The sequence below is a fragment of the Carassius carassius genome, chromosome 49, assembly GCF_963082965.1.
Source record: "Carassius carassius chromosome 49, fCarCar2.1, whole genome shotgun sequence".
Taxonomy (NCBI): Eukaryota; Metazoa; Chordata; class Actinopteri; order Cypriniformes; family Cyprinidae; genus Carassius; species Carassius carassius.
In genome coordinates, this window is record NC_081803.1 from 20,044,815 (window position 1) to 20,071,647 (window position 26,833).

A 26,833-nucleotide genomic window follows, 5' to 3' on the forward strand; every position below is an offset into this window, starting at 1 on the left:
TCCAAATGAACGGACACTGATCGGAACCAGCTGATAATTACCTCCTGTGATTTGATACATCTCTCAACTTGATGCTCAAATTAACCAATCGCATTTTAACAATGCAGAAGACGACTGCGCGGACACGCAATAGGGGAACTTTAAAACATGGTAGAAAAATGTCATATTCCTTTAAAAGTTTTAATAATTGTATTGTTATTATTACTTTGAGAACTATATTCTACTGTACAGTAGTAATACATTAATCTCACAATTTTTTCAAGTTAAACTCAGTTAAATTTCGTGACATACCACATTATACAGTAAATTCCAATTTTATTACTGGCTTCCACGATTCTGTCCATGTTCTTCCATTGCAGAAATAATAGGGCTCCGCTGTTTCGTACCTCACTAATGCCGAATGGTCGTGAGCTACTCATCCAAGAGCAAAGCTTCTCCTTTAAAAGCCTTTTTGAAAACGGAAGCACCTCTGACAGGATTAAAGGAGGACAGATGATTCCACATCCTGTAATTTCAAAGACTTTGGTGTGAGTAGTAAATTCCACTTCTAGAGGTATATAGGGGGTTGAAATGAATGCCAGAGATGGACAAGCGCACCGTCAGAGTTGGGGGTGGACACAGAGCACTCCACGATGGGGGCAGGTAGCTCATTCCCTTTCATAGCAGCTGCCGTTTGCTCTGCAAATTGATGTTCTTCACTCCCCCTGTATGTTGGGATACGTAGGAATAGCTTTGATCTCTTTGGGGCGGTGGGGCTTTTTTTTCCTTTTCGACCACTCATGCAAATTGTTCCTGTAGGGACTGTTTGGCGGCAGAGAAAGGTAAAGACACTTTGTCTCGGATATCAATGTGCAAGGGTCGCAGGGGTCACCCTGGAGTACCTTTCCACCAGCTGCTAGGAATCCTGGGAATGTCAGTTATAGGGGTGCTCATTTAGACAACAAGCAGCTAATGGTTTCTCTCAGTTTTTTTGGCCAATCATGTGATTTGAGCACACAATTAGGTGTCTGTGGTTATCCGCATGTCCATATGCTACGCCCTGCCAGATTGTGTGAAGATTTGTATGGCATTTAGTGTTATTCTAGTCTTATTCATATGTTATGTTTTTTTTATTATAAATGTCATTATTATTATTTTAGTATTTCAATTTAGCTTTATTTTTATGTCAGTTTTAGTAATTTTAGTTCTTCAGCTTATTTTATTTCAGGTTGTTGCCAAGTAAAAAACATGTATATATATTTTTTATTACATTTTTTACATTTATATATCTAATATTTCATTTTATTTTACCTTCATTTCAAATAACAAAAATGATTTTTAATAGTTATAGGTACCAATAACAACAGTTATGGTGTTGCACTGGGTTGCAAAGTTGTGAAATTAGGTATAACTTTGCATAGGTAAGCTTTAGTCATGTTAACATGCATGTAGTTTCATCTTGTGGCTTTACTGTTTACATATTTAGTATTATAACATTTATGGTTTGGCCTCATTGTAACCCAGATTTCTTTAAAGAAAAGGAGGGCCAAGTGGAATTCAATTTTGTATTAATCAACATTATGCCATAAATACTGACAGTTGAACTTGCATTAGACACTTTTATTTGCTCCAGTCCACTAGTTTGTGAAAAGGTGTGAGGCGTCGATTTTCACCGCTTATTTTTAGTTGACTGTGGTGACATCTGGTACAGATAAGGAGGATTAGATGCTGTGTTCAATGTCTTGTAATACACACTCTCAAATACACTACTTTATTGGCGTTTGGCCACCTGAGAAAAGGCTTAGACACACTATGACAGTTCAAACACCAGGCAGCAAAGTATCTCTCTTTCTCTCTCTCTAACTTCTTTTATCCTTCCTTCAGGCACAGACGTCCCCTCACAAAAAAGAAACATATTTGGATTGACGGCTCTGAATGTTTCTAATCTTGTACGCGTGTCTGCCAGAGGTACGCAGAGTGAGCATCCGCCTTCTGATAAGTCTCTCTGTCAAGGGAGTTGAATGCAATCTGAATGGCTTTCTCAGATTTTTTTGAATAAATAACAAGCCAGCGAACCAAAAAGATAGAGAAACAGTAGTTCAAAGAGTTTGTTCAACTTAAAAGTGTGAATTTGTTGCTCCAAACTTGACTTACATTCTTCCGCGTAACCCAAAAGGATGGTTTGAAAAATTTCTAGGTGTTTTTTTTTTTTTTTTTTGTACATACAGTGATAGTAAGTGGGATCCAGTTTTGTTTTTGAACATGGACTTTTATTATATGGAAAAAAACTTCTTCTGTGTTTCGCAGAAGAAATTATCTAACAGATTTGGAGTAACATAAGGGTGAATATTTGTTTTTTGGGGAACTGTCCCTTTTTTCAACATCGGTATTGGTACCATACCATAAATTAAAATCTATGGTTGAATAAATTAATATAATTTGGAGCTAAAACATGAGCTGACATTCTTAAAACGAGCTGCCCGAAACTGATAACACCAGAATCAGATCAGAATGGGTTGTGCGTCACTTGTCTCATGCAGGAAAACTGGACGTGTTGTCAAAATGATACTTTCCTGCGTTCTCATCTGCAATGGCAGCCACTGTCTAATCTTCCCATCAGCCCTCACCGGGCTCTGACGCAGATCCTCCGCCGGTCTGCCCTGCCACAAGGCAACTCCCCAAACAAGCTCGTTTCCATCTAATCTGCCCACCAGAGAGAAGCGCTCTGTCATCATTCACACCCTCCATATGGTGCAGCTCCCCATGTGAGGATGGCAAGGTGCAATTAATCATTATGAGGACAAAAAGAGGGCAAGGGGGGTTGGTGAGAATCCTAGCACATGAAACACAATATTGTTGGCCATACACCATAATTTGACAAGATTATTCAGGGGACTGTTTGTGGAGTTGTAAAACATACATGCCATGTGAAAATAAGAATATAATATATACTATAAATGATCAAAATAATATATAATATATATATATCTATTTACATTTATAAATCTATATGTGTGTGTGTGTGTGTGTTAATATTAATAAGGACATTTAAATAAATATATTTTTATATTACTTTCGATGTTTAAATATTCTCTTTATTACTTGGTATTACTTTTAATAATGTGCAGTTTAAATTTTTTTAAATGTTTTAAATCTATAACATTATAGATTTAAAGCTTATAATCATAATTAATTGTGATGTTGTTTTTGACACCATGGCTTCTTATGTTCTTCAGTTGGTAATTTGCAGAGTAGTGTGCCGCAGCTTTTGAGTCTGATTTGAATTACAGGCAAATCAATCTGCGACGACATGAAATTCTGCCTTTGGCTGAACCATGAGTACACACATTGCTCCTCACAACCCTTCCCTACAAGGCTGGTTTTCTGCAGTAATGAGCCATTCCTCTGGTTCCTCCTCAGGCTGTGGCAGCGGCGATGGTGTTGTCTGGTTAGTGTTGAGTGGACACAACCAAGCAAGGTCACTCGAGCTAATGGATTCTCTGTTCTCAGTGACAGGGACACCGTGGGCTCTGATAGATGCCTCATTAGCCCTGCTTCTCTATCCTGCCTCTCCGCTCGCCTTCTGTCAGTAAACAAAGTTGATGGTGAAGTAAAACAATGATTGTTGAGATGAGAAATTTGTTGTGCAACCAACTGGCGACTCGTTTACAGCAACAGACTTTGTTTCCATGCTTTTGCTCAATATTTTACTGATTGACATCGACTGAAATAACATGTTTGTTCTTGCTTCTTGTTAGTGAAAGGGATAGTTCACCCAAAAATGAAAATTACCCCATGATTTACTCACCCTCAAGCCATCCTAGGTGTATATGACATTCTTCTTTCAGACAAATACAATTGAGATTAAATTAAATAATGTCCAGGGTAATCCATGCTTTATAATGGGAGTTGATGGTAGCCCAAAATTTGAAGTCCAGAAAATTTTACCCATCCATTATAGTCCAGAAGGCCTTCTGAATAGTGAAGTGACATTCAGCCAAGTATGGTGACCCATACTCAGAATTTGTGCTCTGCATTTAACCCATCCGAAATGCACACACACAGAGCAGTGAACACACACCCACACTGTGAGCACACACCCGGAGCAGTGGGCAGCCATTTATGCTGCAGCGCCCGGGGAGCAGTTGGGGGTTCGATGCCTTGCTCAAGGGCACCTAAGTCGTGGTATTGAAGGTGGAGAGAGAACTGTACATGCACTCCCCCCACCCTCAATTCCTGCCAGCCCGGGACTCGAACTCACAACCTTTCGATTGGGAGTCCGACTCTCTAACCATTAGGCCACGACTTCCCTACAAGTGACACGATGCATTTGTGTAAGAAAAATATCCATATTTACAACTTTATAAACCTTTAACTGTTGTACAAGTGTTCATGAGAGAGTGGCATCCAGCAGATGACGTAGGCTTAGCATAAAGGCTGATTTATACTTCTGAGTCGGACCTACGTCGTAGCTACGCTGTAGGCTATGTGTAGTATGCCGTAGCCTTTTCAAAAAAATCTAACAGCGCGTCAATTCTACACGGACCACAAGCGCTGAGATTGGTCTGCTAGAATCCCTCCCTCCGTATGTGCTTGAGTTTTGTGTGTATTTATGTGCACTTTAATATATTTTAACGTTACACCTTCTTATATAAAATGTAACAAAGCAAAGAAAAAATGTCTTAGCATTTATTATACTACATAGGATTATACATAGGGATGGGTATCGTTAAGGTTTTAACGGTATTACTACTCTTACCGATACTGCTTAACGGTCCGGTACTTTAACGGTATTCTTATCGGTACTTTGTGTTGTTACTTTTTGTTGTGTTAGGCAGTCGATAACTTTGCATTTCTCTGTCTGCACATAATGCACTTTTGAAAGATGCTTTGACACATTGCTTGTGTTTCCGCCCTTACATGCAAAAATTTTGTTGCACTCATGACAACGAGCGTTGTCTGCATCAACTCTAGTGAAGTATAACCACACTTTGGAACGTTTTGCTCTCTCCGCCATCGTCACTCTTTGTATTAAGCGGGAGTTTTCATACTGTAAGGGGCCGTTCACATATCGCATCTAAAAACGCGTGGAAAACACTAGGCGCACCGCTTTCTAATTTTTTCCCAAATCCTTTGGGCACTTGCGCTCCTGAGGCTTCTGCCATTGCTAAGCAACCATGACCTGCTCTCTCCATGAAGACGCGGAAATTTCAGCTCTGCTACTAAATTAATTTAAAAATCTACATACAGCTATGATCAGCTGTTCCTTCGTCTTGGCTGAGCTTTGAACGTTGTTACGGAAAAGGTGATGAAGTTACATGACCTGTGATGCGCTTGCGGCATTCTGAAAAGTTGAGATGTTTTTAACTCGATGCGGTGCGGATGCTCCTGGAAAAAACGAGCGCATCACACCGCGTCGCGACCGCGTCACTTCCATTATGAGAATAAAGAACTTGAGCACGCAAGACGTGATATGTGAACGGCCCCTTATGCGTGTGTGACTGACAGACAGCCTCCGCGGCGCGCATGAGAGATCTCGCAGATCTCACAGACAAACGTCTTAATAATATTGCAAATTAGAAATGTTTGGTAAGATAAAATGTGCACGATAACATTAAGCAAATCTCTTCGCCATCGTCACTCTTTATTATTAAGCGGGAGTTTTTGTACTGTGTGCGTGCGCCGCGCTCGTTGTGGTGTGTGTGTGTGACTGACAGACAGCCTCCGCGCAGCGCATGAGAGATCTCGCAGGTCTTAATATGATCGCACATTATAAATGTTTGGTGAGATAAAATGTGCACGATAACATCATTAAGCAAAAATACAATTTTCTTTCCCCCCTCCAGTACCGAAAGCAGAACCGATAGCGTCAGATCTTACTGATACTATGGTCTTTCATAATTTAGCCCCGGGGCCAGTTTAATACTGGGTTTCGGTACCCATCCCTAATCATACATCACTAGTTGTCCGCGACCAACAATGTTGATCGGCCGTGGTACAAGTCCTTGTGGAGATTGAAATGCTAACATCTTCTCCCATTATAAAGCCTGGTCATTATTTAATATAACTCTGATTGTATTCGTTTGAAAAAAGAATGCCATAATCACCTAGGATGGCTTGAGTGTGAGAAAAGCATGGGGTAATTTTTTATTTTTGGGTGAACTAACTGGGTGAGAACAAAGGCGACTGGTGTTCAGGCCCCATTTTGCCCTTAGTCCTGGCTGGCAGGATGACAAGGTGAGGGCAGGGACAGCGACTCCCTCAGGCTGTTAGACCAGAATGGCTAATCCAGCATCACCTCTCCGTCTGCTCGTCACAGACAAAATGAACTGGGTGTCGGGTTTGCCTGACCTTTAACGCCCTGTCTTCGTCACAAGCTGACTCCGTCCAGCAGTGTCATACCGTAAACATTTTGACAGTCTGCTGGCTCATGAGTGTGCCACAGCTGGTTCTAGATCTGGGCCGAATAAAATCTACTCCATACAAGCTGAAGGCGGCTTGAACCTGCTAGCCTTGAACCAGTAACCTGTAAAGTCAGAGGTCAGGTTTCGGACAGCTGTTTACATTAGTGTCATTTTGTACAGATGCAAGTTGTAAAATGTTTATGCTGTGCCTGATTAATGTATAATCTTTTGAGCTGATGGCGGGATAGTGTAAAATGCCCATCACTCAGTTGATCTGGAATCTGTTGGTTTCTGTCTGTTGCCTGGGACAGATTTACCCACACAGGTGCACTCAGCATCCGGCACCGTTTCGGTTTGAGTGATGGAGAAGCAGTAGCCCTCTTATCTCCCTGGTAGATCTGTTAGGAGAGAGGCTGCAGTGTGTGTGAATGTTTAAGGGGGGGTGCATTAGGGCTACACAATTAATCAAATTTCACAATTATGGATGCCACAATTATGTAATCGTTCAAAGTGGCAATTGATCGTTCAAAGTCCACTTATGTTATTCTGCATGCTTAAAGAGTAACTAAACCCTAAACCAACTTTTTTTTAGTTAATGATCTGTAAGAATGGGGCTTTATTAGTGCTGTTCATTGATTCGAGTAACTTTTTTTTACATTTGAGTATAAAGTGTTTTAATTCTACAATATATGGTGTAAAAACATCTGAGTGGTGCCCTCTTCAGGTTGAACGGTGGCTACTGCAGTTGATTTTTCCTATTGGATGTTTGCGGTGGTAAGTGATGTAAACGGTGGCAGATGACCTAAGCACAAGTAATCTTGTTCTGTCAAAATCACTATTGCGAGTATTGAAAACGTTGGAAATTGAAATTGTTAGAAGCATAGTTAGTTAGTAGCAAAGTATTGCATCAGTTAGGAAAGCTTCAAGTTAGCGTAGATTTATTTACAGTGGTCAGGATGGTACGTAGGTGTAGTGTTGCTGGTTGCAACAGACTTGAAAATTAGGTGCCAGTGGTTGCATGCACTTGGCCTGGAAGACCGCGAGTTCCCACCTAGAGCTGGAGTGTGCAAACTGCATTTTACGCGGGATTGCTTCTCCAACGCAATGGAGGTGGAAATGGGCTTCTCCACACAGCTCGCGCTGAAAAGCGACACAATGCCTTACTCAGAGACTGGCCCCATTCTCTCTTGTACGGCTGCTTCGCTAGCATTGTTGGATGCCGATCGCGATGCAGTAGTTAAGACTGCAGTTTGAGTCAGCGGCGCAAATTAATATGGCTCAGGCCCTGGCTGTGGAGGATGTGTGTCCACAGACACCTCGACATCCTCCACTTCAGGTGAAGGTGGGGGAGAAAAGTCATCTACTTCAAATGAATGCCCTGTTGCAAAGCTACTTTCGTCACTACAGTCACTCTCCATTTTAGCGACTCTGACAGCAGCTGTCAATTAATCCATCACTGCGGGTCTCAGGTTCACGCCCCACCCACTGAGGCCCGCCCTTGGTTCGTCCCCTCTATCTCCACTGTGCTCTGCCCACTATTCAACATTTTTCAAATATTGCCAGTGGGTGGAGTCAGTTACCCTTTAAGATATGTTTTTTTCTTTAAACATGTTATCTTAAGGGGTTTTCCATTGTTTAAGTTTTAGTGTACTATTATAATACCATTCATGTTTTTATACCTTTTATAATTTAAAGAAGAAACCAATCTGATATTTGACATTTGTGGCCTAATACTATAGAAAAGCACTAAAGGTTTTTCAGTTTGTCAGTCAGTGTAAATTGTGATTAATCATAATTAATAATCGCAGTTACAATTTCAAGGGAATAATCGACAATTATGATTTTTGTCATAATTGTACAGCCCTAGTGTACGTGTGTTTGTCAAACTGAAAGGATGAGTCAGTGCAGGGGTGGGACACTGACACACTCTTTACTGACACAGTGTAAAGCCCCAGCAGAGTTGCGACTGACCTGTTCTTCTGACGTCATCTTACCACATACACAAACAGTCCTCTCGCTGGCCTCTTGACCACAACACACCCACAACCTGAGAAAACAGAGGTGTAGTGCTGTCGTCAAACAGACCTCTCTGACTAACAGATTCTCACATGTTTGTGTTATTCCACGCTAGGCTGCTCAGATGCTCATGTGCTGTAGCTTCCTGTTACAGCAGCAGAATGTTCTTCCAGCCTTCTGAGCAATGATTTCCCCTTCTTTCTCCCATAAGCTGATTAGTGGGTCAGATCATCGTTTAACAAAGTGCGTGTTTATTCTAGCATGTCCGTCAGTGAATACGCAGCATGCACAACACAAATATCAAAGAAATAATAGTTAAACAAGAAAGTAGCCTCAATAAAACACCCTTTCTGCAGGACACGAGTGGATGCAGCACTACACGAAATGACAAATCTCTGACAGTAAACTGCCTCGTTATGTTTATGAGGTACTGACACAGAGTTCACATGTCCTGGGTAGACACTAGAAAACCCTATTGTGTGCGGTGTTGCGTCCGGTTCACTGAAAAAAAGCCTTGTCCATTTGGGAAGGTGTGAGTGCAGTCAGCGGAGGCTTGGGAAGCAGAGCCAGGCAAAAGTATAAATCCTGCGGGCGCATTAATTCCTCGTCTCACACACTCTCTTTGAAATAGGAATGGTTGGCACGTTTATTGTTAACATCTTTAATTTATCACCATCTCATTTGTATTTGGCCAGTTTGGAGAAACTAAGCCTCACCAAACCTGACCAGTCAGGTGTTTACAAACACAGGAACTTGAAGACACTCGTACAAACGCGGATGGGTGACATGAATGGAGATGGCACCAGATCGGCGATGTAGTATTTGGTTTTCCAACAAGGTCCATTGCCCAATACAAAATTAATTTGCTGAATGCAAAAACTGTATTTTCCTGCACTCAAACCTGCCAATCTAAAGGAAATACTGTGTATGGTGTTTGAGGTAATTTGTAAATTACTATAGACTTAGTCTAAATAAAACAATTTGCAACTATTACTGTTATTACACTTGCATACAAAACAAGTCTTCATAGAGCGCGTGCCGGTGGCAGTAGACAACCACTGTGACACCGTCACAGGCCTGTTGGCAAATACTGCCAATAGTACATTGACTTTAAATGATGGGATGCATGCTTGTAAATGTGTTTGTTTGGAAAGTCATTGTTACTTGTTGTAGGATTACTGTGTGGTTGACGATTGTGGTGGGCTTACACACAGAGTCAAAGTTATAAAACAAATTAAGTTGACATGTTGGTGTCCACAACAAATTTAGTATACAAAAGTAGGCTAATTTTATATACATAAAATGGGCTCTTGTAAAAAGAAAAAATGGTGTGTGTGTATATATACAATTCATTATATATATTCAATAATATATTTAATACATAATATCGGTTTATTGTATTTTATACATGGTTATATTTAAATATATTAAATTCAAATTGTTATATATTAAAAAAAATTATTTACTATAAATAAATCTATTCAAATATTTAATGTACATCTGATATCTGTTTATTTTATAAATATATAATTTATCTTCCTTTTCTTTGTCTTATATTGAATATATAAATGTATTATATTTAATATGCCTATTTAATTATAAACATTTATTTAACTATGCATATGTCTAATATCCATTTTTTTAAATAATGTAAACATTTATTTTCATAGAAAAATATATAAATGTATTTTTATTTAAATATCCATATATCTAATATTAAATTTATTTTCTTTATTTATATATCGTTAAAATACACTTAATTCATATAAAGACCGTTATTTTTTCCCATTTCAAGCCGCACCTTGTCGTGAATGGACAAAATAAATGAGCAAAAAGACAAATTGCTCAATTAGTCGCAAATGGTTTGGGGTGTGGAAGAGCCTTTTCATAAAATTTTTCTTTCTGGATGCAGGTGTGATGGTTGTTTGTGGTGTTCAGAATCAGCTTGACAGTGTCGTAGCATGTGCATAGGCTCTGAGCTGTCTTTGTGAAGAGCCTCGTCATGATGAGTCCCATGATTGCAGCTAGTCATCAGCAGGGGAGCTTCTTTATGCAAACGTGTTTGTTGCCATGCATTTGTAGGGCTCATCACGTTCCAATGTATAAGATACGCATGAACCTTGCTTGTTTTCAAGACCCTCGTAATGATATCGAGAGGCCAACCACTCATCTTTTGGAAGTATCGCATTATGCGAGGATGTGAAAGCCTGGCAGTCAAAACACTGTCATTAGAGTAATGGCATCTCTGCTATGATCCCAGCAGAAGAACTTTTACTGCCCCATGGATGCCGCACGGCAAGCATCGCTCTGATAATGGAGCAGGGGGGCCGCTGTTGGCCGGCAGAAAGCTGTCCCTATGCAACTCTCCATCGAGTGGCTCTGTCACCGTTCATCAGCCAAACCATCAGTCAGTCAACCTGTTTTTTTCCTCTACACCAGTGAGAGAGAGAGAGACTCTGCTGTGTGCAGAGCGAGTCACGTTGCAGCGGAGAGCGAGCAAGAGAGACACACTCACACACACACACACACACAGAGCAGCTGAGCATTGAAGTCGGGCAAGTTTATCAAGCGGAGGCCCTTGAACAAACGAGCCAGCTCTGCTTTTGTAAAGGACAGTCAGAGGTGTAACAAAGTCATTAAAAGAGAATCAATGCAATGTAATGCCATTTGCATTTGCCGTAGCTCAATTTCAACGAACGTGAACGAGGGAAATAGGTTTTAGAGCAGCTAGGCTTGGACTCCCTTTAGACCGTTCACTGATGCCCGTGAAGAAATCTGATATCAGCCAAATAAATGTGCTCCATTGTGCACTTCCACTAAACCTGAATGGCGATGCATCTTGACGGCTTTGCTAATAACCTATAAACACTGATGAATTCAGCCGCGTTACAAATTTTTCATAGAAATATAATGGCTGTGCTCGCAAATAAAGAACTACTACATTTCCTTAAGGCATGTCTTGTTGGGACATTGGAGAGCAAGTATTTCCACAAATAATATCTTTCTGAGAGTTTTGATTGGCATTGGGGAAAGTGGGACCGTAGATGAGAAGCAGAAACAGAAGCATTTCCCACCAATTTTGGACCTGAAGAGATGAAAAGGTTTGAGAAGCGAGGTCACTGAGAAATGTTAAAATATAATGGCGGTGCATGTAGTTGAAGAGCTTATTGATGTTGTCTGTCCTAGTCATTTTCTTTAAGCAATGTCTTGTTGGGACGTTGCAAGTCTTTCCACCAAGTATATTTTTTGATAGACATGGGAGAACCTGGGACGGTAGAAAAGGAGCAGAAACGTGTGATAGATTTATGGTATCGACAAGGATTTGGGAATAAGGGTTTGGGGAGGGAAATTGTTGATGAAGAACGGTACAAATATAATGCTGGTGCACATAGGTAAAGAACTTTACTGATATCCTCAGGATTCCAGAATAACTATTCTTACTAAGAGCACTGTAGCCCGACTGAAAATTTTTGGGAGCACAAGATGATGATTTAGCGGCACACTTTTAAATCTGCCTGCAACACAATAGATCACATTTTCCACATTTTAGCTGTATTTACTTCATACACAAATAAGTGCAAAATTCACGGTTGCGGTCCGAGTTGATAAACGGTCTGTGCTGAGCAGCTCAAACGAGTAGTGGGATTTTGTTATGCTTTGCGGGTCACAAAATGGGAGCATTTGGTCGCAGTCTGGAGCCCTGATGCTTATTAATTGTCTTTCCTAGTCCTTTTCCTTGTGGAATTAGTTGGTACTTTGTAGAACAAGTCTTTCCACCAAGAGTATCTTTTTGAGAGTTTTGATTGGCACTGGAGAGTCCAGGACACTCCCAAACTTCCAAGCAGACGGTAGACGAGAAGCAGAAGCATTTGTCATAGTTTTATGGTGATGAAATGAACCTTGTGGCGACAAGCATTTCCCCCCAAACTTTGGTCTCTGAGTAATGTTGACATGTAGAGACCCACTAAATCTGCTGATTTAAGATGGTGACTGCCTGTTTTGTTCCACCACTACATACTTGCTCTGGCCTGATGCCCTCCTGCTCTTCCAGACACAAACAAACGTCTAAACCGCTCACAGATGTGTTATGAAACATGGATGCTCAACACGTTCCATGCTGGCGATGTCAGAGTAGTATCTTTTTGGAATTCAGGCTTGCGTTTAAAGGGATAGTCTACAAAAAATAAGTCACCATGTGCTCAACCTCATGCCATTCCAAACCAGTATGAGTTATTTTGAGTTTATTTTAACAACTGTCTCAGTATTTTTTACTTTTTCTTTTTGATGCAGTGGAAGTCAATCATTTTTTAGTCCCCATTGACTTTCTTTATATAGACCAAAACTTTTTAAGCTTCATTTATTCCATTTTATTTTCTTAGTTAATCCATTTTTAAATCATTAAATATTTTTTTCCTAATATACTCACTTTATTGGGCTGGAAATCAGCTGTCTTTGACTTTAAAACAAATCCTTAAAGTACTAGAACTGACTGGATGCTGATATGCTGCTGAGTGTTCACACACCTTCCGAATCTCTTGCATCTGGCTTTGCTCTCATAGGTGTATACCAGGACAAGGCAGTATGCAAAAACCGGTTGTTCTTCACTTTCTGTTCGCTGTTAATGAATTTATTCAAAGGGAGGTGCCAGACCGGATTGTACACGCTCACACTCTTCAAGTTCTGTGTGTTTGTTTGAGAAATTCAAACAGCACCAAACACGGGCCTGGACACTGAACAAACAAAGCTGAATTACAAGGTGGCATGCACTACACACAGACAGCAGTGTGGTCGCTCTCCCGAAAACAACTCATCTGTATCTATCTATCTACATACACTGGGATTCAGGTTACGTTTGCATATTTTTTCCATGTCAGAGTCTTTGCTGTATGGCCGTACTTGCGTCACACATGCCGAGGCCTAAAGGCGAAGCGAGATTAGTAGGGAATGAGGTAGGTATGAGTTTAACTGGGAACATTTGTTTTTTTATCTCTCTGTAAATAATCAAATGTGCAGTTTCATCACTGTTATGCACATTACATTTTAGTGGATGGGTGGTGGATGTTTGAGGGTGACCTTTGAATGCATCGTCAATTTATCTACTTAAAACTGACCCAGCACTCTAACTTCAGCTGACTTAACAGCGTGTTTTAACATGCTTTTTGCTGCAGTAATACAGAATTGGCACCCCCATAAATATTCATGCGTTGATGCATTTATTGCGCTACACTGGTAGATACCTTATATTATTTTGGAGTTAAGTAAATCGCTGGGCCGTTTGTTTCCTGATCGCTCAGGTAAGTGATATGATCAGTGTTCTTCACAGCTCACTGTCTGTGGGCGTATATGTATTGCGGCATCCCATTTTCCCTTAGTTTTCTTGCTCTCTGTGATATGCGTGTCTTTTTATATCCACAATGATCTTTATTGTACTCTGTTCTTGCTAACAGTTTCAACCCCGCATTCTTTGCTGCAGCTCCGTTGCTGGTGTTGAGACACTTTTAGCCAAAGAGCAGTGAGTGAGTGTGTGTGTTTGTGTGCACATGTGTGGAGGAATGCGTTATCAGGCCCAGCCTTCCTGTGGTTCCTAATCCTCCATCCCCTTCCCCAGCCCCCAGCCTCTTTCTCTTTCTCTGTTTGGCAGCAGATTCTCGGCTCTGGCTTTAGCTACATGGGGGAGGGTAGTCCTAACCGTGTGACCCAAGGCGCTCCCCCATTTGGCAGGCAGACGAATTGTTGATTTTTGGACAGGCGGTTTCCCAGCTAGTCGTGAGCGACCACTGTTCTTAATGATGCACTGGGATTGTCCTTCGTTTGAAGATGCTGGCTCTGAAGCATTGTTGTATTAAATGGGAAAAAATTTGTTTCTTCAGCTGTGCATTTCAAATTTTTCTTTTTTTTTTTCTTTTTCTTTATTACACATAGATTTTAGGCTACGTTCACACTGCAGGCTGAAACGACCCAATTCCGATTTTTTTGCCCCTATGCGACCTGTATCTGATCTTTTCATGATAGTCTGAACGACACAGATCCGATCTTTTCAAATGCGACCCAGGCCACTTGGGTATGTGGTCCTAAATCCGATACATATCCGATCTTTTGAAATGCGACCTCCGTCTGAACGGCCAGGTCACATGTATCCGACCCGTACGTCATTGATGCGCTACAAACGTCATAATTCTGCATTGAAGTAGGCGGGAATGAGAAGATAAACAACAACCATGGCGGACGATGCTGCTTAAATAACTTTAATATTGCTAAACGAGCTCTGCTGTTGACTACACTGTTGTTGACATCCATGTTTAGCTACTTCCGCAAACAATGAGTGACGTCGTTGGCCGTTGAGTACTCTTCTGCGCATGCAAATCACTTCTGGGTCATTTCACGTTCACACAGGAGATCACAAAAGGTCGCATTTAATTGGAAATGTGAACGGCCTTGCAAAAAAATCTAATTTTTTCCAAAAATCGGAATTGAGCATTAAGCCCTGCAGTGTGAACGTAGCCTTAGATAACTTGGATTGGAATGCTGTGATTTAGTTAATTAATAATTTTATATATATATTTATTTATATATATATATATATATATATATATATATAGCTAATTTTGCCCTTCATGATAACTGTGAGGAGGTGAATTTTTTTATAACTCATCCGTTTAAATTATATTAAGACTTAAAATTCTGCATAATTAAGGGGCGTAGCCACTTGAGTGACAGGTGGATTGCCGCTGCTGTCGTGCTAGGTGGGTGTGACTACAGCAACTAGCTCCCGCCGTTTTGCCCATGTTTGATTGTCCGGGAGAGTAGCGCGGTGACGTGCTGCCAAGATGGCGACGGCCCGCTCTACACACTTTAGGCTTCAAAAACTCTATTCAGGAGTCTACAGGTGACGTCACGGACACTACGTCCATGTTTTTATACAGTCTATGGTTTGAATGCTTTAAACTCTTTTGAATGTTAAAATTGGCAAGCCAACTTGATGCTCGGAGCACGTTATAAAACGTATTCTTAAAATACACATTTCTGTTTTAATAAATGCTCATATTAAATCATAGCATAACACACAAGTAGGTACAGTGTACCTTTGGTCGCAGTGTAGTTCCCTGATATATATATATATATATATATATATATATATATATACAATTTTGAAGTTTTTGTTTTCATAGTTTTTGAATAGAATTTATTTCATTTTTGTCTTATGTTTTTCAGAATTGGATCAGTTTTAGAATTTTAGGTCTGCCTGAGTTAATATTTTAACTATTTGTTTATTTTTGTAATTCATTTATTTAAAGTAAATAATAAATATTACACAAATATATGTAAGCAGATTAGTCTCAAATATAATTCACGCAAAAAACACGATTCACACATGCGTAGACAATTTCACATGCATGAAACCTAATTCACGTATACACAAAAAAATTTTACGTGCGTGGAAAGAAAAATATATTCACAAAAAGCAATTCACATGCGCAAAATAAAATTATATATTTATAAAATACATTTCACAAATGCAAAAAACAATTTGTAGACAAAAGGTGCGCAGAATCGTGCTCCTTGAATGCACTCTCGGTGGCTTATGATATGATTGGTTTAATGGTAAGCTCGCATCTGATTGGCTAAAGAGTACGACAGACCCACGTGGGAAGAGAGCTCTGCCAGGAAAGTCTCAAAAACACACACACACAAATCCGAGTGGATTCGTAGTAAATGACGATTTTTACATTCAGACACTCGTACATTTTAAACATTGAAAGGTTTTTGTGCACAGTTGTATATCTACAAATTGGTGTTTTGCATTTGTGAAATGTATTTTATAAATATATAATTTTATTTTGCGTTTGTGAATTGCTTTTTGTGAATATATATTTTTTTTCACGGACGTGAATTTTTTTTGTGTGTACGTGAATTAGGTTTCATGCATGTGAAATTGTCTATGCATGTGTGAATAGGGCTGGGCGATATACAAAAAAAAAATGATATCTCGATATTGTCAAATTTTTTATGATATTCGATATATATCTCGATATGTTTGCATTTAAATAATAAAAAATAAAACATGATTTTCTTTTGCCCATTAAAAAAAAAACATTTAGATTAAACAGCTAATTTAAGCAGTTAAAAAATCTAGACCAAGAGATCACTTACTGCTTTTTATTAATGAATACATGTAGGCCTATATGTAACTGAAGCAGTGCAAATTAAGTAACAGTTACAGAAAGTGCATTCTGTCAACTTTTTAGTGCATGCAATTCACAATTTAAACTATGCAACTGGGATAAGTATTTTATTTTAATTTTTTAACAAGTTTTTAAGCTAAGAACAGAAGTCTGTCAACTGTCTGTGGTTTTAAGAGAAGCTCTGTGGCATGAAACTATGTTCCTACTGACACTAAAAACCCTCTTAGATGGGGAGCTAGTTGCTGAAGCACATAGCTATTTCTTATATATTAATATATATCAATGAATACCAAAGACTTTTGCATTCTCTCTGTCTATATTATGGAAACTGGTAAACATATCAGTGAAATTCCCCAATAGTAATTCCAAATGGCCATAGCCTATGTTTCTCTATTCAAACATCAGCGGTCGAGTAAGTGCATTTATTTTGCGATCACAAATGCAAACAATACAGTTGAGATCTCACGACAGAACACAGACCGGCTGAACGACGCTTTCATTAGATCGCTCAATTCCAGCTTGTTAGTGTTTTCAGATTATCGTCGGCGGCTCTTCCGCAATGAGGAGTGAGCACGTGCGCGTGTTTGCCAGATTGCTTAAAATAAGCAAACACCGGGCAGAAAATGTATCCTTGTAACAGTGGAGCTCTGATTGGGAGATTTAAACTCTTGTTATCTGGCAACCGCTATCATTACAGCTCTCGTAGTAGAGGGGCGTAGAGCAGTCAGCAGTTACAGGTTCCTTTCGGCGCGTTCTTTTGGGAAAGTATGCTTGAATTTGAAATTTTCGATATTCCCGATATATTCAAATTGTACATCGTCGTCAAAATTATTCCGATAGTATCGCTAATATTCGATATATCGCCCAGCCCTATGTGTGAATCGTGTTTTTTGCGTGAATTATATTTGAGACTAATCTGCTTCTATAAAAATATCATTATAATTATTATTTTTTATGATTGTATATTTAACATTAACATTTTATTAATGTTATTACTATTTATCCAAAACTGATATAATAAAAACTAAATTAAATTTGACATTTTAGTTTTTATTTTTATTTTTTTATACTTTTTTTATTTATAATTTTTATTTATTTCAGTTGTTTTCTTTTTTTCTTTTTTCTTTTTTTTATCAATAATACAGAAAACCAATTATATTTAATTACAAATACTAATGACACTTGATTTCTGTGGCACTAGCAGCACCAAAAAGGATTGTGAAAATCATTTTCCCGAAACTCTACTTGTTCTCCATTGTTTGGATAAACAGGTAGCCCTGTTGCAGACTTACACCTTTGAGCCAGAGATGTTGTTCCATTTGTTGCTGCTAGTGATGCAGAAAACACACATTGTATTTCAAAAAGTTATGAAAAAGTTGAATTCAGGTTCAGAACAATACTCCTCTTTATCCCAGTCTCGATCATTCCTAGAATACTCTCCGAACCTGTGATGTGTTTCAGTTTCTGTCTTCTGAAAGCGCAGTCCTTGCAGAGAGCTGAATCTGCACTTCATTTCAAGAGCGCTGACACACAGGCATTTCTTGGGCCTATCAGAAATCAAAGGCCTGCCAGCTTTTGTGTGCTGTTTGGCAGAAAAAGCAGAGGCGTTTCGTGCCCTTAATGGTCACACCCCTGTGGTGCTGTCTTGCCCTGCTGTCCCAGACTGAACGGTCTTGTCGGATGGGTGCAGGACGAGACTCTGTGTGTTTAACGTTGGGTAGAGAAAGTTAAAAGTAAGGGAAATGGCAGGAGAAAGAAATGATGGTCCACGTGTTGGAAGAATTGGAGAAAGGGAGGGAAGCCCAGCAGGAACAGGTCACTGCAGGCCAGGGGTGGAACTAGAGGAAAAGAGGGGAGGGGGTTAGATGGAGCCCAGCAGTAAAGAACAGTGTGTTCTGTTCATTCCAGGGCAAGAAATGTTTGTGCTGTTATCCGTCACACAGTGAAGGGAAAGCAATAAGCAAAGATGCTGAACCACGTTATTTCAAAGCACAAAATAAGACCTTCAGGAGCGCGTGTGTGTCCTTTGCTGAGAGTATGAGCACACCTTGGCTCATGATTACACTTGCCATGCGTGTTGGGATGTTTACTTTGGTGTGCAGGTATGTTTTAAAAGACCTCACGTTTTAAATATAATTTTTGTGGCTTGATTGCCAAAAATTGATTCCTGTTTCTGTACTTGGGGAGCGGATAAAAATGTTTGATGACTCATCTTGCACTCAGGGGCGTGTATAATTTGTCATCCAATCAGATGCTCTCTAGAATGAGAATGTTACATTGTAAAAGCAAGTTGTATGGCTGTAACTTTGTTGCAATAGGAAATATGTCAACACAGGAAAGCAAACGGTGTTCAAGCCACATCATGGGGTCTTTAACCATGTGTGTGTGTTCCTCACAAGTGTTGGATCGTGTTTCCAGAGTGGATGGATTACGGTTGTCCACTGTTTGAATAGATGATCCTTCACTGAAGGATTGTTCCAATATGAGAGATTAATGATTACAGGGGTGGGATGAGATGCACTGGGCTAATTAAACGCCATTAATGCTTACTCAGCAGTTAATTAAATATGGAGTGCTATAAGGTAATGTGTTTCATAGATACAGGTTCCAGAAATCAAAAGTAATAAACAAGCATTTTGGCTTGATACAGAAAGCTAGTAATTATTAGTGGCCTTATAGAGATATGAGGTTGGGCAATTTTACCTTGGACCAGTAAGAAATCAACCCAGAGTGCCCTAGCATCTGCTGTCCTAGAACTGTGGGAGTGAATTTTGCCACGGCAAACACCATTCAGTTATTAATGTAATGGTTTAATATGTTGATTTATTTGAATTTTTATTAAATGCATTCAGTAAGACAATTTTCAGCAAGTTATTGAGATTGAAATGTAATTCCGCATCAATATTTTCTAAATGTATTTTGGTTTCCTTGCTTTGGAAAATTTGGCTTTTTCCACCCACTGCAGCTCATGCTGTGGCCTTTTTATGAAAATATTTGTATTTATTTTATTTTGACATTATATTTAATTTTTTTTATTTATTTCTTTTATAAAAATATGTAATTTTAATGTTTTCGATGTATTGTTTTATTTTTATGTATATATTTATTTTTTTATAATTTATTAAATACATTTCTAAATGATTTAATCTAAATATTTTATAAATTATTATACATTCAGTGTGTTCTGTGTGCACTGCACACGCATATAGAGCTAGGGCTGGGCGATATTTCTAACGATATGATCATGTGCATCTAGTCAGTAAATCTGGTTCTGTGATTACAGCTAAATCGCCATCACCTGCTTTCAAATGGAGCGGCATTAAATAGACAGAGCCGTATAGAGCACTGACAAGCTACGAAATATCATTCATTATTCATTATCGTTCATTATCACTTCTTGTGCCTAAAAAGACAAATACATACCATATATTAGACCCATAAAATTGTTTTTTTATTAATTTGGTATTGCTTGTTATTTGTTTCATTGTTCTTATTTACTGACTGTTCATTTGTCTTTAATAATATTTAAACTTTATATTTGTTAGGCTAGTTTTTGCTGTGGTATTGAAATTGTAATGGAGAATTGTAAAATTTAACTGGCAGGCTTATCTAAAATTGTTGTTTCATATAAGCCTTTTTATTAGAATGCAAGATAACATGGGTCAAAAACAAATTGTTGGGCCTATATTTTGTGTGCGGATCTGTTTAATTTTGGATTCATATTTTGGATCTTCACTCTGCAAAAATCTTTTCTTTGATCTAGATTCATGTCTGGCATGACACCATTTGGCCTTATATTTATTTATTTATTTTTTGTTTTTTTACTTGGGCTGCACGATAAATCTCATGCATTTTTTTTTTTTTTTTTTTTTTATGCACATCTCGTCAGTAAATTAGTAGTAAATCACCATCACATGCTTTCAGATGGAGGGGCATTTACTACACAGAGCCGTAGATTACTGACAAGCTACGCAATATTGCATTCATAATCGAAGGTGATTCATCTGCGATGATACTGTGTAGCTTGTGATTAATCTGTGGCTCTGTGTAGTAAATGCTGCTCCATCTGAAAGTATGTGATGGAAATTTGCTACTAATCACAGAACCGGCTTTACTGACAGAATGCACATGCTGATACACAAGATTTTAGATATACAATCAATTACTCCATGTACTCTGGATATTTTAAGGTGAATTTTGTTGGTAGTGTTGGGTGTTTTTTTTTGTCTTGATAACATATATATTTTGCATCCCTAGTTTAAAAAACATGCACAAACCATACATAGACAAATCCTTCAGTATAATATTTCAAAGAGGCTGAAATCAGGTTTAATAAATGGATCTTTTCACGGACCGAGTTAGTGTAATTGCTAATGAAAATGGTTAAGCGAGCATGTAACTATTGCTAAGCCTGCTTGAGTCAAGTGGTTATCAAGACACGACAATGGAGGATCTCATTTTGGCACTGCCACCCACCTCCCTTTCTCATCCTCCGCTCGATCCTCTCATTATCTCTGTAGGTGAACCTCTCTCTGATCAACTCTGTCACTCCTCTGAGTGACTCTTCCTGTAGCCCCCCTCGACGCAGAGGCATTCATCCACCTTTATTTTCAAGCTGTGGGGTATCTGACCTAAATCTGTAAGGAAAGAGAAGAAAATGGAACTGCAGAGCGATGCTGAGGGGGTGGAGAGAGCGTTAGGGGTGTAGGGGGACTGACAGCCACTGATGTTAGTGGCAAATTAGCATGTGCACTAATCAAGCTTCACCCCTAAGAGTGGAGACAGCTGAGAGGAAGTGGGGTGGGCGGGGGTCTTGTTGTCATTAACGTTGTACAATCTAAATGCGCACTCTAGGGCTGGACGATTAATCGAAAAATAATCAAAACCGAAATTCATAACCTCTAACTGACGTAATTTTCCCATGTCGGTTATTTTGTTTTTTTAATCCTGTTAACACTTCCCCCTTAAAAGCATACTAGCGCGTGTGTAGCCACATGACTCTGCTCTCCAGTCAGTGGCATAAAAGCAAAGCGGTGTGAGCAGTGAGCCTTGCGTCTTCTCTAAACTTTGTCAGTTGTATTTGTTTTATTGTTTGGACATTCAAGCGATTAGATGAACGGATATATATTCTTATACAGAGCTACCATGTTCGTGCAGCTGCATTGTGGCACGAATACTCATATAAACCGTAGTTATGAAGATCGCGCGCACAGAGGAACACAGAAACTAGTTGTCAGCGCTGTCCTGTGATTTATCACTAAATAGCTTAGAATCTCAAAACTTATTACAGTTCTCTCTGTGCATGTACAGTTCTCTCTCCACCTTCAATACCACGACTTAGGTGCCCTTGAGCAAGGCATCGAACCCCCAACTGCTCCCCGGGCGCCGCAGCATAAATGGCTGCCCACTGTGTGCTCACAGTGTGTGTGTGTGTTCACTGCTCTGTGTGTGAGCACTTCAGATGGGTTAAATGCAGAGCTATTAAATGCAAAGGTTGTTCCGAGTCGAAACTACGATACAGAAAACTACATCAGTATATCATCATAAACGCAGCTGTTTTTGTCTTACGTGAACATAAACAGATGAGAAAGAAAACACACATGTGCAGTATTTTTGCTTAAAGAGACAACAGCCTAATAAACGCTCTGTCATTAATGTTAATCAAAGAACAAAAGAAAATCATTCACTGATCTTGACTGTATATATTTAATAACTTAACTTGATTAATCTTTATTTTATTTAGAAAAATAAAACTATGCAGTGTTTTTAAACTTTTAATTAGTTTCTGTACCTGAAATTTAGTTTAGTTGTATTTTTTATGATATTGCTAATTGATTTGTTTGTTTCTTTCTTATTACTGACCTATCTTATTAATTGTCTTTAACACCTTAATATTTGAAATTTATATAAATTTAGTTGTTTTTGCTATGGTATTTTTTTTTAATCACAGGCAAAATTCCTCTTGCAGTGTTTTGTAGGCTGCTGATTTTTGCTCATGTTATTCAGCTGCAACGGAATGCTTTGTAAAAATGTTTGACATCCAAATGTTTGACTTAATTTTTTTATATTGGATTTTTTATCTTATTGGAATCAAAACTAGGAATCGATAAGAATCGGAATCGATAAAATTCAAACGATACCCAACCCTGGTAAGAAATGTTACGAACATAGATAAAATAACTGCTGATAGTCAATCATATTTACAGTACAAACCTTGTCAGTGAACTATGAGGGCAAAAATAAACAAAACCGAAAACAAAATAATCATTCAATAATCCTAATCGAGGCAAGATGTTCAATTAATCGAGGTTTTGATTTTAGGCCATAATCGTCCAGCCCTAGCGCACACACAAAGAAGCACCATTTTTGTTCGGAACAAGCTGCCTGATGGCTTAAATAATTGAGCGGGGTTGAAGGCGTTATCTTCGCAGAGGGCTCGGATCTCAAAGCGGTGGTGGTAGGGGCCATGAGAACCTCCGTGTTTCCACATCTCTCTTTTCTTTTTGAAATCAAATCATGCTATAAATAGCCCTCTCCCTCACTCCCTCCCTCCTTCCCTGGCTTCTCCCATCTCCACAGAGAGCACGAGGATCCTGCAGTAACACGTAGTGTTCAGGTCGTCTACGGTTCTGACCCGTCGCTCTGTTTTAAAGCTCAAGCTTTGCATCGGCTTTTGTCTCCGGTGCTGCAGTCCAGAAATTCTCTCGTCTGTGGTGCAGCAGCCCACGACATGACACATGCTGTCAAATCTCACTCCTTTGTGTGCGGCGCTGGCTGCTTTTTAAACTCTGATTGGTGGAAAGGTTCCAACTCGAGGAAACGATTGCAAAACCCACCCTATCAAAGCGCTGAGAAAGATGTGCTGGCCCAGTCAGTTCTTGATTAACCCCTCGCGCCTCTGGGCAAAACCGCAGCCATCTGAGAGCCCTCCAAATGAAATAGGTTTAAGCCAATACAGGGGTGTTACACATCTGCCAGAGTGGGTCAAAGAAAAACAGAGCCTTTGCTTTGATTGAGTGCTGTCATTCTAACGTGTCTTTCATTCATTCATTCATGTTATCTTTATCTTTCGCAGACTGCCTGCTAGGTTGAGGAGATTCGGGGTGTCCCATAGACCCCTAGGTTCCTCCGATGAACCCCATCAACTCCATGAAACCTGCCCTGCCTCCAACGCCACACAGGTCAGTAGCTCCTATGCGTCAGCTCGGCGCAGCTGCAAGTCAAAATGTGACTCGCGCCCACTGTTTCCTCTGTAACGACATTCTGATCTCTCAAACCCCCCTCACACTGACACCTGCTTCCCTCAGAGCTGTACTCAACAGTCTGAAACCTAGCACTGATGTTTTGATTTTTTTTTTTGCACATTTTAATAGCTTCAGGGAAGCAATGTGTTTTTGTTTTGCAGCCTTATCTGGATTAGATTAGCCTTGGCGTGCAGTTTAAATGTTTTTGTTTTTTTTGTGAGTTGTTGTGTTTTGCTTCTTTGAGATTTCTTTATCTGTTTAAGGGTTCTAAAGAGTGCTTTGTGGTTAATTTGAGGGGAAAACAAGTTATTAATGGTAAACTGTAGATTCTTAAAGTCAAGTACCAGTAAATGGATGGTTTTCTAAAGAACCCAAGATTCAAACGTTCTTTGGAATTTTATTTAGTTCTGTTTGGAAACTTTATTTTTTAAGGACACTTAAAATTGACAAATGTCATTTACTCATCCTCATGTCATTTCGAACATGTGACTGACTATCTTCTGTGGAACACAAAAGGAAGTTAAGGAAAATGTCAAAGATGATGTTATCCTTAAAATGAAAGTGAACAGCAGCATTAGTGACATGTAAATAGTTTGATTGTTTGTGTGTGTGTGTATGTATGTATGTGTATATGCATTTAATATACTAAATAATTGTTATTGTTTGGAAAAATGCCGCGCAGACCTAACATCTATTTTTATGTGTGTTCCACTGACGAAAGGAAAGACATTATGACAGAATTTGCATGTTTGAGCAAACTAACCCTTTAAGAGTTCTCCATTCTCCAAACTTGCAAAGAGAAATAAAGAACTTAACTGCTTCATGTGCTCTTTAGTGCTGGGCGGTATACCGGTTCATACCGAATACCGGTTTATTTTTCTTATATGAATTATTTAAATACCGCAATACCAGTGTTGTTTAAATAATGTTCGGAACGTGTTTGAGAGGGGTCTCTTTTCACTGTTGCACTGTGGCGAGGACACAGCTGTATCTGTTACTAAGCGTGAAAGTTCCGAAACTGAAGCTGTAGAACTAGTAGAGCGTGATGACACAGAAGAACTCGTCTACACTATGTACTGACCACCACACATATCCACCGCCCATAGAATATATATACTGACAAACCTAGCAATTTTTTGGGATAAACCTTAGCTATGATTCAGTTGGAAGATGTTGCCAGTGCTGCCCCGCGAGTGCGAGGTTTGACTCCCCCGTCGCAGTGTCGTCTCTCTCGGTGTCTGTTCTGTGCTGTGAGTGGCTGAGAGGCATCACTTTAAAGGCCGTGTTGCAGGGTAAATTTTTTTACGAATTTGTGCAATTTGCTTGATGGTAATAAACATTTAAACTGTTATCCATTGTATTTTATGTTGTTGGGTATCACAAAACGGAATATAATATGAAAAAGTAGGTACTATCTTACAGCGGTCTCCTTTCCCCCATAATGCATTGCATCACGTCACGTTGGGGAGAGAATTTACCAAAGCCCGCCTTGAGAGTATTGAGAGTGACTAGAGAGACGAGTAGTAGACGAGAGTATTCAGATAGCGCAGATTATAGATAAATAGATAAATACACAGATATAGATATAGATAGACTACATATATAGATAGATAGACAGACAGACAGATAGATAGATATCGACCAACAGCGACCAAAACGCACTCACTTGCCTACAGCACAAGCTTTTCAGCGCAGTTTCCATGGGACAGCACCGCCCACACAAGCACCTGCCAAACACAGCGACACACACGCTGCTACGTTTGCAACAACATTTTCACCGGAGGAAGAGATAAATGCTTAGAAACGTCCATATAGCTAGCATGATGCCTTCTATTTCTAGATGACAAAGACAACGTTAACCAGTACTACGACACTATGACAAAGGTTACCGGTACTTATCTGAACTAACGTCACAATCACTGCCACTAGATATAAAGAAAACGTTGATTTTTTACTCTGTGCTACTCAATGACAGTAAAAAAAATAAAAATAAATAATAATAATAATATATATATATATGTGTGTGTGTGTGTGTGTGTGTCGTTATTGTGCACTGCTGCTCGTAGACTAGCTCCAGTGCTCATTGCTGCGATGCTAAATGATAGCAACTCACCAGGACACTTCACCAACTCTCCACTCATTCTCCTCGGACCATGCATTTAATAAGCTTTGACGGACATCAGTTCTTGGCAATTCCTCATTTGCCCTCTCACGTCTGGCAGGTTCGAAATTACACAGCTGCAGGTCATTATACATGTTGGCTCTTGCCACCTCTTCCTCATCCCAGTCAGTCGCTATAACGTTAGTTCTGATGCTGCATTCCAGGCAGGTTTTTGAGCTCGTAATCACTATTTCATACCACGACTAACGACTTTGTACCGTTCCAGGCAAGTTACGCCAAACTTTCTGAGTGCAAGGAATTGTAACTAGATTATTTATTTTTTATTGCAACGGTACATTGACCTAAAATCGTTTTTTTAACGTGTACCACTTGCATAAACTGCATCCGTAGGAAGTATTATCCGTAGGGGCTGTTATTGTTGTTTCGCGTGCTGTGTGACCTCGGAACTCGGAGTACATCGATCTAGTACGAGACACGAGTTCACGGGTGGGAAGTCACGAGTTTGATTGCCGTTCCAGTGCAGGTTGGAAAAACACGGGTTACGGGTTGCCTGGAACGCGACAATCATACTAGACTGAGGCTACCTTTCCTCGACTTCTCCCCAACGTGACGACATCGCCGAGTTGCATAAAAAAAACGTTAATACCAAAAACTTAAAAAATAGGTCTTTGAGGCCTAAAAAAAAAAAAAGTTTGGTTCCGGTTGGTTGTCAGTTGAGGTCATTGGTCGGTAGGAATTTATTATTTTTTTAATTAAATTTTTTTTTCTCCAGTGGCAGTTTTACACACACACACACACACACGCGCGCTGATTTTAAATGTGTGTACCGGTACTTTTACGACAGTGATTCTGTATTCCCGTTTAAAGTCTGTTGTTGCCATAGAC

General features: G+C 39.4%; 1 protein-coding gene across 3 annotated transcripts in view; it reads left to right on the forward strand.

The window, feature by feature from the left end:
* Positions 1 to 26,833, forward strand: part of LOC132132934 (zinc finger MIZ domain-containing protein 2-like) — a 50,656-nt gene that overhangs the window by 6,997 nt on the left and 16,826 nt on the right. For 2 of the 3 annotated variants that reach the window (XM_059545505.1, XM_059545503.1), the window contains exon 2: positions 23,658 to 23,763. In XM_059545505.1, coding sequence (XP_059401488.1) covers positions 23,714 to 23,763 — 50 coding nt within the window. In that variant the 5' untranslated portion in view covers positions 23,658 to 23,713. Of the gene's footprint in view, positions 1 to 23,538; positions 23,562 to 23,657; positions 23,764 to 26,833 lie in introns of those variants that run through there. The other variant, XM_059545504.1, reaches the window with a different exon arrangement.